General features: G+C 44.1%; 1 protein-coding gene across 1 annotated transcript; it reads right to left on the bottom strand.

Annotated features, from left to right (window-relative positions):
- Positions 1-8,815: 8,815 nt before the first annotated feature.
- LOC141049825 (uncharacterized) lies at positions 8,816-10,718 on the bottom strand. Its single transcript, XM_073546635.1, has 2 exons — positions 9,865-10,718; positions 8,816-9,749 (listed from the first exon to the last, which is right to left on the bottom strand). Exons 1-2 carry the CDS (start codon positions 9,876-9,878, stop codon positions 8,816-8,818), a joined length of 948 nt encoding a protein of 315 aa, XP_073402736.1. The 5' UTR covers positions 9,879-10,718.
- Positions 10,719-14,228: the final 3,510 nt, after the last annotated feature.

Consider the following 14,228-nt stretch of genomic DNA (forward strand, 5'->3'; position numbering starts at 1 on the left):
TATTTACATAACATTGCTGTCAAATGTAGGGCTTACAAAGTCGGAGGAAATCCAGCCCTTCTTCAATTTTAGAAGAGCCAGCCTGTCTGCATTTTCCGTTGACAGCTGTGTGCGCCTGTCCGTTATGATTGCACCTGCCAAACTAAAAACCCACTCAGACAACACACTCATGGCAGGTCATGGAAGCACCTCCAACGCATAAAAGGAGAGGTCGGGTCAAGTGTGCAGCTTGGACAACCAATAGTTAAAGGGCACTGAAGAAATGGGAAGGAAGCTGGTATGGTCACTTAAGTAGTCCTTCCCATCTTTGTCAACTTCTCCCTCCTCATCATAGTTACACCCGCAGATAACCCTTGCTGATGGGATGGTTTCATGAAAATGGCCCATTTGGTGGACATTCTCCCCTCTGAGTTGCGCTCATGTTTGCTCTGCTATGCGCATTGTCTGAGGTTAATCTTTTGAACAAGTCTTGGACAATGACCCTCTGGCATGTATGCACTAAAAATGGCACATCTGTCTCCAAACATTAGAGAAGCAAATTTCTCCTTGTACCATGGGTCAAGAAAGGTGCACAGCCAGTATTTCATGGTGGACAAAATATCTTTCACATGAGGGTCTTGGGAAAGCCATCTGAGCATGAACTCTGCCATGTTTGGAGACTACAAAGAGTCAAACATTCATTGTCCACACCAGGAACATCACTAACCATCCTCTCCTCCTCACGATGCATAGCCTCCTCTTCCTCCTCTTCAGGCCATCCATGCTGGACAGGCATGAAACTGGGATTGGGAGTCCCCTCTGTAGTGAAGAGCAAAATATCCCGTTCCTCCTCATCATCATCCTTCTCCTCCTGTTCCTCATCATCACCCAATGTGGCTTGAGAAAACTGTGTGAGGCTGGCTGTGTGGTATCAGCCACTGTACAATCTTGCTCCATAGCCACCTGCTCGGCATTCAAAGCTTCCTCTTTCAGGTTCTGCAGCAAACATTTTAATAGACAGAGCAGTTGGATGGTTACACTCATAATATTGTCATCAGCGCTCACCATCTTTGTGCAGTACTCAAAGTTTTGAGGAACCTCAAAAAATTAATGAATCCACACCCACTCGACGGTTGTTATGTGTGGGGGCTGAGTATTACTCTGACAGGCATTGAGAAGCTGGAATTAGAAACTTCCCTCTGCTGCTCACTAAGCCTTGCCAGCACATGGAAGGTCAAATTCCAGTGTGTGGGCAGGTCCCAAATCAATCGGCAAATTAAAGCACTGCTGCAGAGAAGCTAGACTGGCAAAAGCCTGAGATGACTTTCAGCATACCTTGGCAAGTAGGTCAGGCAAGTCAGGGTATGTTTATAAAAATCGATCTACAACCAAATTCAGCACAGGGGCCATGCATGGAACGTGTACCATCTTGTCAAGCTTTAAAGACACCACCAAGTTACACCCATTATCACACACAACCAGACCTAGTTGGAGGTTCAATCAGGAGAGCTACTGATCGGACAGTTCTTTTATCCCTTTCAACAGCTCGGCTGCATTGTGAGCTTTATCACCTAAACAGATGAGTTTCAGAAGTACATGCTGCCACTTTGCCAAGACATTGCTGCAGATTTCCCAGCTGGGGAGTGATGGGGAGGCTAGTTCCGCTGAGGATGAGAAGGAGGAGAGACAAGAACTGGAATACAAGGAGACTGAAAACCTGATGGAATTTGGGGCTGCTATTCTTGGTGTGGGTAAGATGTGTGATGTCCCAGCCTCTGACTCTGTCCCAGACTACACCAAGTTAACCCAGCGTGCCATAAGGGAAATATATCATCCCTGTTCACAATAACTTATCCACATGTCTGTGGATCTTCCCTATGCGTTGGCCAGAGCACGGCTGATATTGTGTAACACGTGCTTAGGTAACGCGGTGACGTTGTTGTACGTGTGCTGACTGGGGGGTGGTCCCTTTCATCCGCGGAACGGACTAACGACAGACGCAGAAACTTGTTCAATCAGGTCTAACTTCATTAAGTGATCTCTTGACATCCACAGCAAACACGACAGCTTCTGCTCCTAGGCCCGGGTACCTGTCACCTCCTTCCTGCTCCTGTTTGGTGAAAACCCCTGGGTCCTTTCACCGTGGCTGCCGTTAGACCCACGGCCACAGCGCTTTCCCCTGCCGAGTCGGCCTGCTGCGACATTTACTGCTCCTTCAGTGTCCAGCCATCCGGTACCCCAGGCCTCCTTTGTCCTGCGTCCTTCGTTCTGCAGCTGACCTGTCAGGGCCACCCCCCGACTATCCATCTCTCTCTCCTGTCTGTTCCTGAGCTATGCTTTCTTCTTTCTGTTCTTCTCTGTCCCTGTCATCCCCCTGAGAGAGATTTCTTCACCCTGGGACTCTCTTTCCTTTTATCTCCTTATCCTGGAAATCCCCTTCCCAGTCCCGTAACTCCGCCTACCATGACTCTGCATTTCCCTAGCCTAAAGCTGCTGCTAAGCCCTTTTCCCACTACCCTATGTCTCCATCTAGTGGCCAAAACCCGGTACTACACCGTCTTTCCCCAATTCTAGCTGTTACCCCACATATATGCATTCAAGTCAGAATAAAGCATTGTACACATCACAGGCTACATTTCCTTCTTCACCAGACAGGTTCATAGGTCAGTCCACCCCCTACAACAGCACACTGGGAAAAATATTGTCAGCTGGGAATCAAGTACCTTGGGGCTGCCATCGCCAAGAGGTCACAGAAAGACTCAGTTCCCACAAGTCAAAATGGCAACATTTTCAGGACCAGCAGTCTGAAATGTAGATGTTTAGCATTTGGGCCTGCAGGTGGGTGGCTGGATATTTCTGCTTTCTAGTAAATGTCTGGGGCAGGGACAACTGAACACTGTGCTGGGACATCAAAGTGGACATGGTTGCTGACTGTTGTTTGTGTGCACCTGTTGGTTGTGGGCAGGAGGCATCAGCAACTGTTTCAGGGTCAGCAGATTGGGAAGGCCATAACACAGGGTAAGGGACAGTGGTTTGACCCTCAGACATTGATTTGGTACCCAGGTGTTCCGCCCACCTACTGGGGTGTTTGGCTACCATGTGTTTTTGCATGCTGGTGGTGCTCAGGTTGGCAGCGTTCATGCCTCTTCTTAGCTTGGTTTGGAAGACGCTGCAAATTACTGTTGTGTTATCTGAAGGACTTTCAGAAAAAAACTGCCATACAGGGGCACAATGCACCCTTGGCTTGTTATCCAGCTGAGAAGAGGGGCTCTGTGGAACAGTTGACTGGGTTCTACCTATGGGCAAACCGCTTCTTCTTCTTGCCTGTTTTCTTTCTACAGATCCATCCCTCTCTGCACTGCTGTGCTCGCTAGACGTTCCACGGTGCCAGGTTGGATCAGTGGCCTAATCATCGACTATGTCATCTTTTCCAATTCCTAAATCTTATACTCCTTCTGAGCTGTGATTTGAAGCTGACCTGATGGCAAATGTGCCTCATGATAATCCTCCACCTCCTCAGACATCAATTGAGCTTCCTCAATGTGCCTTTCTCCTGGCCATGGGTGCTCAAATGTTTAGGCATCTCTGCACTCCACCTCCTCAGGACCCTCTTTAAAGGTGCACATTAACAGGCCTGACAAATTACAAGGAGGAGTAAACAGTTCCTCAGACTGGCCAGCATTGGGATAAAAAGAGAGAAGAGCCAGCACTGCCAGTGGTCAGAACGCATAACATGAGGTGCATATGCACATATCTTACTGCATTCAAAATGAGACATTTAGCAAAATATTGATCAATATATTGAGCCACCCCGTCACGCCAAGGCAATCTCATATGGGGGGTCCTACTCTACATTTGTATTTATTCACTGTGCCATTGCGGCCTCCTAAATGTTTTAAAAGCAAGACCATATCAAATGCAATCCATACCTGAAGCATATCTGCATCACTCCCATGCAGCCAGATGGAGCAGGTGCAGATGAAGGCCAACCAGGTCTGAACACAGACATCTCAGGTTTGACCTCCACACACTGCCTGACCAGCAAACACAGATGAAGGGCAATGCAGGCTCAGACATGGATGCAAAAATAAATAAAGCCTGGGGCAGGGCGGGGCTGCCGTGAGTGTGCACAGCAGCCTAGATCAATCACAATAAACACAGAAAAGATGGCGAACATGACCCAGCATGCACGGCAACAGTGGTGGTCAGCCACAAAACCAATTTGCAATAAAAAGTGAGAAGAGCCAGCACTGCCAGTGGTCAGAACGCATAACATGAGGTGCATATGCACATATCTTACTGCATTCAAAATGAGACATTTAGCAAAATATTGATCAATATATTGAGCCACCCCGCCACGCCAAGGCAATCTCATATGGGGGGTCCTACTCTACATTTTTATTATTCACTGTGCCATTGCGGCCTCCTAAATGTTTTAAAAGCAAGACCATATTAAATGCAATCCATACCGGGAGTGATGCAGATATGCTTCAGGTATGGATTGCATTTGGTATGGTCTTGCTTTTAAAACATTTAGGAGGCCGCAATGGCACAGTGAATAAATAAAAATGTAGAGTAGGACCCCCCATATGAGATTGCCTTGGCGTGGCGGGGTGGCTCAATATATTGATCAATATTTTGCTAAATGTCTCATTTTGAATGCAGTAAGATATGTGCATATGCACCTCATGTTATGCGTTCTGACCACTGGCTGTGCTGGCTCTTCTCTTTTTCTATGGCCAGCATTGGGGTCAGGTACGCACGGGGACAGACATTCAGCCCTGGCATTTGAAATCACACAGGCCAATGCTGTTCCCGTCCACACGCACCAGATGGGATATATTACTAATATTACCCTGGATGGAGGAAAGCAAGATTTACTACAAGATTAATATTTCTAATGATACCCGTGGCCTGCTAGGGTAAGTGACGGAGCCAGCGACTTTGTGCTTTGTCACAACTATCAACAGTATGGGTGTCTTTAGACATGGATCTTATCTAATTACTAGTGAAAGACATATAAAAAAACATGAAATGAAATGGTTTACTGTATGTAAACCATGTGTCATTTCATGTTGGGTTTTGGAATGATTTTAATGAAGCCGCAAATGTTTTAGCGGCTATTCAGCTATGAAGAACTGTATGAATTATAAATATATATAGATGGGTCGCCCCCAGGGCAGTGGGGTACTAGGTACCGGGGCCGGTATCTCAGAGGGAAGTGTCACAGTAGCGGTGACCCGGTCCGTGGCCCTGGGCGTCCATGTAAAAGGGGTTAAGCGTGGCTGATTAAAGTTTATAAGTGGATGATACGTGACGCCACCTGTGGTGCTCAGCAATGAAGGGGTTAAGCCAACGCTGCAGGCAGATCCTCTGGGACAGATGGTATAAGGCAGCAAGATGTAATAGCTCCCCACAGGTAGAGCTGTAGTCCCAGGGCAGTGGGAATAGGTGTTGAGGAAGAGGGTGCAGTGTTAGGCACAGAGATGTAGCAGTGCTGAAGGGGTTGCAGGAAGAAGGCAATGACACAACAGGGTGCAGTTTCCTTTACCTTTACTTTGCAAGTGCAGTCCAGGATCCAGATTACAGATGGAACAGGAGTTGGCCAGCCTGGAAGCCACTCAGGAATCTCTATGAAGATGGATTGTGTAGTCTCCTTTCTAGCGCTTAATAATACGAAATCCCAGTAGCAGAAATCATCACAGACAACGGTGACTACTTAGTACTAGACACCGCCTGCAGGCATTAGCCCATGGAAAACTCCAATATAAATAGAAACAAACAAAGAAAAAATGAGTCTGTATCCATCTATAAAATTCCATTATTATTTACTGATACTCACAAAATAATATAAAATCCATTGGCGAGAATTACTAGACAAAAGTTACACAACCACATATATGACAAATGCATTACAAAGAGACCAAAGTGCAACTGAGTGCAGGGTCGCTAACAGCAAACATAATTAGCATATCTATAGCAAGTGCCATTGTCTCCCAGAGGCCCCATAGGCTACTGAATAGCTTAAGTGAAATAATCCTCCAGTGAGGTGTGAATGAAATACAAGGGTCTTGCTACCAGTCCTCAGGTCATAACCTCCATGTCATTGCTCACCCATTTGCTGTCAGGAATGCCACACACTGCGCCCCTATGCGCGTTTCGCGTGGCTTCTTCCGGGGGCTGCTGCAGTGTCTACTGTCCAAAGGTCCTCATCTTATAGGTCACTAACAGGTGTCTGATCGTGCGCTAATGAGCGGTGCATGTTTCCGGGTTCGTGAACCGGAAGTGTCGTCACACACAGCACCAAGGAGATCGCGTGTGTCAGTCACATCACCAGGGTTACCCTGTGACGCGCGCGATCTCCTTGGCGCTGTGTGTGACGACACTTCCGGTTCACGAACCCGGAAACATGCGCCACTCATTAGCGCACGATCAGACACCTGTTAGGCCTCTTTCACACTTCAGTTTTTTGCCATCAGTCAAAATCCGCCAAAATTTGAAATTGGCGGATCCGCAAAAAAATGTATAAAACGGATGCAAGCTGATGGGACGGATCCCTTTTTTTTAAGGATCCGCCATACCGATTTTATTGCGGATCCTCAACAAAACGGATCCGTCCCATCCGTTGGCATCCGTTGGATCCGTTTTCTTGTGGATCCGTTTTTCCACGCCTCCAAAATGGGATGCTCCCAAATATGATTCGCTCTTGGAAAATGCTCTCAAATGTGATTGGATGCTGGAAACTAGGGAGAAATATATCTAGGGTGTTGTGATACAATTTCTTTGAAAGGTTTTAGAGCTAGTGGCAGCGATGGAAGGAGTTAGTGCGAGTCTGGAAGGAGTTATTGCGAGTATTGACAGCTTCAGTGTGGAATTGGATCTTCACTTGAATCAGTTGGCAATTATTGCTCTCGAGACGGAGAAAAGAAGATTGCGAATCCTGCGTATGAGGAGACGGCGCCAGTGGATTCATCCCATTAATGCGCAGAGGTTCACCCGTGGTGTTTTTTCCACATTGTACCTGAAATTGAGGGATAATCCGCACAAGTTCTTCAACTACGTGCGCATGAGGCTGGAATTCTTTGAGATATTGGTGGATCGTGTTGGAGAACAAATCCGGAGAAGGGACACCTACATGCGGTTTTCTATATCACTGGCGGAGCGTTTGATGGTGACCCTTCGGTAAGTTACCTAAATTTTAAAATGTTTCTGATTCTGCAGGATTTTATTGTTATGTTATGGCTTGTAGTTTGTATTAATTTTACTGTTTCAATTTTTTTAACAGATTCCTGGCAACTGGAGAATCCTTCACCTCCCTCCATTTCCAGTTCCGGATTGGGATTTCCACTATTGCTGGAATTGTACAACAAACCTGCAGGGCATTATGGGATTCTCTACAGGAGGAATACATTCCAGAGCCAACACAGGAGAGATGGCTGGAGATTGCAGAGAAGTTTCAAGAAATCTGCCAGTTTCCAAACTGCATCGGTGCCGTGGATGGCAAGCATATCAGGATTGTGAAACCTACGGGATCTGGTTCACAGTTTTACAACTATAAGAAATTCTTTTCTATTGTGCTGATGGCCATTTCGGATGCAAACTGCAAATTCATTGCCGTGGACATTGGTGCATACGGTCGTTCTAATGACTCTCAGGTGTTCAAGATTTCCACCATGGGCCGTCGCTTGTATGGAGATAATTTTAACTTCCCACCTCCAAGACCACTCCCTGGAACAACAGGGCCACCAATGCCTTTTGTGTGCGTTGGCGACGATGCTTTTCAGCTTTCTAAACACCTACTCAAACCATACGGTAGTCGTGGATTAACACACCGGAAAAGAATCTATAACTATCGGTTAACTAGAGCGCGCAGAGTTGTGGAGTGTGCGTTTGGAATTTTAACTGCCAAATGGAGAGTCCTGTTAACAGCCATGAAAATGAAAACAGAGACTGTGGATGAGGTGGTTAAGGCCTGTGTAATCCTGCACAATTTTGTCCTTTCAAAGGAACCAGTTTCCATCGATGATACTCTGTCTGGAACCACCTTGTGGGATTATGAGCAACAAACTTTTCGGAGTACTGGATCAGTGGCAAGAATCAGGGACACTTTTGCAGACTATTTTGTGACCCCAGAGGGACAAGTGGACTGGCAAGATGACATGATATAACTTTCTATACCAATTGTGAGTAATTTTTTTTTTTTTAACTGAAATGTTACCAAGTGTTTGGATTTCCCAAGCATTGTTACCATGTGATTTGGTTTACCATTTTTTTTTTTTTCTTCAAGCGTTACCAATTGTTGGGTACCAAGCATAAAGTTTTACCAGTGTTACCAAGTTTTACCAATTGTTGGGTACCAAGCATAAAGTTTTACTAGTGTTACCAATTGTTGGGTACAAATTGTTGGGTACCAAGCATAAAGTTTTACCAAGTGTTGTTTTGCACTTACAAATGTACCAAGTGTAAAATATGACACTTTGAAATTTTACCAAGTGTTGTGTACCAAGCGTTTCACACTTTGAAATGGTACCAAATGTTGTGCTACCAAGTGTTTTTTTGTACCTTGTACACCACTGGTGTACTGTGAAATATTGTTGTGTGTTGTGTTACCAAGTGTTGTGTTTACCTTTTACACCACTGGTGTAATTTGAATATTTCAAAAGAAGCAAAAAAGAAACAACACAATAAAGTTTTTTGAAAAAAAAAAAACAGTTTATTTCTGAATTTGTAATATTGTAATTTTTTTTTTTTTTTGGTATATATTACTTTTTGTAACTTTTTTTCTTGGTATATATTACCTTTATTTTTTTTTTTTTTTTTTTTTTATAAGAAAACATCACAGAGTGTGATAATGTTGGGTGGAGATAGTATTGAAGGGGTTAACAGGGTTGACCACATCGAGGGGGGGGGTAGAGGACTGGGGAGGGAGTTGGTGAGGACCAGAAGTGGAAGGGGGGTTTAACACATGTGGTTGGGACGGGAGTGGATGGACAGATGAGGTTTGTGGGTACATTGAAGGTGTATGTGGGGGTGGGTATGGTGAGGGCATTGGGGTATAATGCAATGGGGAAGGTAGGTACTGGGAAGAATGGAATGGGGAACTAGAGAAAGGAGAGGGAGTGGTAGGAGGAGGGACGGCTGTGTGATGGATGGTGGTTGAAGGATGGACTGTGGAAGGATGGACAGGGGGAGGATGGACAGGGGGAGGATGAGATGCTTCAGCAAGCACTTCCACTAGAGCATTCTGACAGGCTTGCATCACATGCATCTGCTGGTGAGTACTTAAACCTTCCATTTGCCGGACAACAGATGGAAAAAAGGTATGTCTCGGTGTCTGGTTTGATTCTAAATTCATCTGTTCCATGTATCTTCTGAGTTCCATGATACTTTGATTGATTATGGTCAACCCAGAAGATAACCGTTGTCCATAAGTGTGGAAACCGTGTTGAACAGTTGAGTTTAGATTCAAACAGTCAGACAAGGTCAGCCTTTCCTGACTCCTCAGACGCTGCCGGCCAGAACCAAAAGTTGGTCGAGATGTTGCGGCAGTGTCTGAGGGGTGGGGAACAGGGAACAAGTCGTCACCAGCAGCTTCATGTGATGAAGTCTGCCCTGCTGCTCCAGTGCTGGTGGAGGGGATAGAGGGATGAGACAAGAGACTAGGTACAGAGGGGTCGGATACCTCGATGTGGTCACCGGGGGCGGTCTCACTAGGGATCACTCCAGAGGGACGCAACTCTGATGCAGACTCCCGAGTGCTGCAGATTGTGCTAAAAAAAAGAGAAAAAAAAATGTATATTAAAAATATTGATATTTAATTTAAGTCTGCTGAAAAAAAAATTGGTTAAACATTTCTACTACAGGAATTGTTTGGGGAATATTTACCTTCTGCACACCATTGTAGATCGCAGGAACGCCAGGGCTTTGAAGTTTTTGTACTGGGGTCCCCGGCGTCCTCCCGACGATCCACTCGGGGTCTGAATCTCTTTGTTGTAGTCCCTCTTGATGCGATCCCGGAGCGACCGCCACCGTGTGATAACCCTGTCACCTGTGAAGCAAAAAAAAAAAAAAAAAAGTTTAGTATTCAACACTTCACATGCTGGAAATATAAGTTACTGAAGTTGTAATGCTTACGCACAAAATCCCTGGCCCTCGCATTGAGTTCCTCCCAGTTGTCAATAACTGAAGAACAGACTTCATCCCAGAGCCGTCGGGTGGTTGGTTGGTCGGCGTGAAGACGGTTTGCCATGTTCCACAGCGGCTCCCGGATTTCCACCTCACGGATGAGGTCATCGGTATCAATAAGGACACCCTCCTCCTGATGTCTGCGGGGAGCACGCTGTGAAACCTGTGAAGATAAAAAACAAAACAAAAAGCAAAAAATTACATTCTATTCAAACACATGATGTTCATTTAAACAATTATCCAAATAGGGTTACTTACCATTTGCCGACCACCAGAGGCATCACCTTGACGACCCTGGGATGTCCTGGGAGTCACTCTAGTGCGGGCACCGGATTCTGAAGACTGTGGGGAAAAAAAAAAATTTTGTTTGGATGGATGCGTAGTTATGGTGTGTGCACTGTGATGAATGTTTGTGTTGGGTGTAGCATTATGTATCTGTGTATGTGCTAAACTTACAATCTGCGCACCCCCTCCGTGTGTCTCTCCACCCTGCACGTCTCCTCCTGGAAGCTCCTCTGAATCAGCTTCCTGTTAAAACATAATAGGATAGTGTTTTTAACCCCCAAAAAATTATTTTAAATTAAAAAAAAAAAAATTTTTTTTACCTCAGCTCGCTGATGATGTGAGGGGGAGCTTTCAGGAGAAGACATTACGGCTTGGGGCAGCTGCGTTGCTTCCTGAACTGATCTGCAAGTATAAACACACTTGTTAAGCTACTATACAAAGTATCATAATAAGCTTTCAGGCTTTTATACTTACAGGGAAAATGTTTGGCTGGCAGTCTCTGCTTCGGCCTGGCTGGCGGTCTCTGTTGCGGTCTGGCTGGCCCTCTCTGCTGCAGCCTGGCTGGCCCTCTCTGCTGCTGCTCTCTCTGCTGCGACCCTGCTGGTAGTGCTTGAAGTGATCTGCAAGTATAAAGACACTTGTTAAGCTACTATACAAAGGATCATAATAAGCTTTCAGGTCTTTATACTTACAGGGAAACTAATGGTTGCCTGTACGCCACGGTGTGGCTGTTCCTCTCTGCTGCGGTCAGGGTTACTGTTTCTGCTGTGGTCTGACCGGTCATCTCTGCTGCGTTGATCCCTGCTGCGGTCTGAATCTCTGCTGTGTTCTCCATCCCTGCTGCGGTTGGGCTGGCCATGTCTTCTGCTTGTATGGTGGCGCTTCATTGTGTGAACTGAAAGAAAATGATATGAAAGTTTAAAAAACAAACCAAAAAAAACATTTTGTATGTGTAATTCCCTGAAACTAATTATACGCAATTTTAAGTGTTTGCATGTCTACATTCCCTTATCTCAGAGTGTAACCAGTGATTGAAGGTGTGTATTATTTTGTGTAAACCCACTTTCTTTGTGTTTTGTAACTGAGTGTAACTAGTAATTGAAGGTGTGTAATTGCTGTGTATACCAGTTTGCATTCCCTGAAACTCTCACCGAGAGTGTAACCAGTGATTAAAGGTCTCACCGAGTGTAACCAGTGATTGAAGGTCTCACCGAGTGTAACCAGTGATTGAAGGTGTGTAATTGCTGTGTATACCAGTGTTTGCATTCCCTGAAACTCTCAACAGAGTGTAACCAGTGATTGAAGGTGTATAATTTCTGTGTATACCCACTGTGTTTGCATGTTTTTGAATTCCCTGAAAAACTCAGCTGTGTATACCCATTTTTTCATGGTATGTTGCAATCTCACTTTTTTTTTTTTTTTTTTTTGTGTTTCAATATTTTTTATTAATTTTAGAATTTTTTGAGGGAAGGGGAAAAGGGTACAGAACAAACCGAAGGGATTAGGGTAGGGAAAACATAATCCCTGTAAAGACAGGGATACCCCACAAAGTGGGGAATTAGACAGGCAAACATACGTGTTGTACAAGTAGTGTAACAAATCGCAAAGCAAATTGTATGCTATTCAACTCTAAGTACCTATGTCTGTAAGAATGTACTAATCAATTTTTGCTTTTTTTGCAAAAAACCTGTAGGAAGAAAGGATTACAATACAAATGCAAAGATCAATATACTTATAATAGCCGTCAGAAAAAAAAAACAGTACACATATTGTGTTAAATTTTACACAATTGTGGTAGCTCAAAAAAAAAAAGATCAATACACGTATTATATTCCTGATACTTGAGAAAAAATTTTAAATAGCTAGGTACGCTATATATATCATAGATACCGCTATACCTAAAAAAAAATCATATTAAATTGAATATAAAGAATATGAAAGCCTGTCCTGTCCGGGACATCCAGTGATGTCCCTAGGACTGAGCGGAGGCAAAAAATTGGTTCTTTCAAAAGAAAACTATATAAAAGTGGAAAATATTTCTTTATACAATTCTATATGTAACTCTAGATTGAACAGCAACAAATAAATTACAAGACCATCAGCCAAGAGGAAGATCCGATTTCGACGTTGAAAGTCTCGGGATAACCTTTTGAGTACTTATTCCAGCGCACTCGAGGAAGTCCTTTCCCTCATCCGGAGAAGAAATAGGAATCACTCTTGATGCATATTTTACTTGAAGAGTTGAAGAAAGAGTCCAGGTGTATGGTATCTCAGCTCGCCGGAGTTCACGTGTGGTGTGTGCAAACGCTTTCCTTTTTTGTAAAGTCTCTCTTGAAAGGTCCTTGAGGAAGATCAGATGACTGTATTTGGAAGATAGAAATCTTGGCTCTTTTGAAATACTCAGGAGCGCACTTCTTATCCAGTTGGGGTAAAAGGATACAATTATATCACTTGTTAAGCCATGCGGCAGAGAGGGCGGCCTTCGTATCCTAAACGCTCTCTCAACCAAACATCTCTCATTAATGTCAGGGATCAAGTGAGAGATCATTGAGGATATATAATCTTTTAATTGAGAAGAGTGTATTGACTCAGAAATCCCTCTGATCTTGACATTATTTTTTCTTCTAAAGTCCTCGAAGTTAGCCATATGAATTTCTAGAGAAGCAATATCTTTTCGAATCTTATCTAATGAATCTGTTAATGTAGGGGAAATATGAACATCTCTATGTTGCGTTATTTCGCATTTTTTATTATTAGAGGGGATCTTCATTTTCCGACCACAAAGAGGACCATCAGAGACTCTAGACGAGGTTGAATGGGTGTCGTCTGTCAAAATCATAGAATCATAGAATCGTAGAGTTGGAAGGGACCTCCTGGGCCATCTGGTCCAACCCCCTGCTCAAAGCAGGATTCGCTAAATCATCCCAGTCAGATGTCTGTCCAGCCTCTGTTTGAAGACTTCCATTGAAGGAGAACTCACCACTTCTCGTGGCAGCCTGTTCCACTCATTGATCACTCTAACTGTCAAAAAGTTTTTTCTAATATCTAATCTGTGTCTCCTCCCATTCAGTTTCATCCCATTGCTTCTAGTCTTTCCTTGTGCAATTGAGAATAAAGTTGATCCTTCTACAATGTGACAGCCCTTTAGATATTTGTAGACAGCTATTAAGTCTCCTCTCAGTCTTCTCTTTTGCAAACTAAACATTCCCAAATCCTGCAACCTTTCCTCATAAGACAGGGTTTGCAGACCGGTCACCATTCTGGTCGCTCTTTTCTGAACTTGCTCCAGTTTGTTGATGTCTTTTTTAAAATGTGGTGCCCAAAACTGGACACAATATTCCAGATGAGGTCTTACCAGAGAGGAGTAGAGGGAAATAATGACTTCACGTGATCTAGACTGTATGCTTCTGTTAATACATCCTAGAATTGCATTTGCCTTTTTTGCTGCTGCATCACACTGTTGACTCATATTCAGTCTGTGATCTATTAGTATACCCAAGTCTTTTTCACATGTGCTGTCACTTAGCCCTATTCCTCCCATTCTATATATGCTTTTTTCATTTTTATTGCCCAGATGTAGTACTTTGCATTTCTCCCTGTTAAAAACCATTCTGTTAGTTGCTGCCCACTTCTCCAGTTTATTTAAATCTTTTTGAATCCTCTCACTCTCTTCTCTAGTATTAGCTATCCCTCCTAGCTTTGTGTCATCAGCAAATTTAATCAGTTTACCCTCAATTCCTTCATCTAAATCGTTGATAAAGATGTTGAACAATACAGGG

The sequence above is a fragment of the Dendrobates tinctorius genome, unplaced genomic scaffold (assembly GCF_039654945.1).
Source record: "Dendrobates tinctorius isolate UK_male_01 unplaced genomic scaffold, ASM3965494v1 ptg000150l, whole genome shotgun sequence".
NCBI classification, from domain to species: Eukaryota; Metazoa; Chordata; class Amphibia; order Anura; family Dendrobatidae; genus Dendrobates; species Dendrobates tinctorius.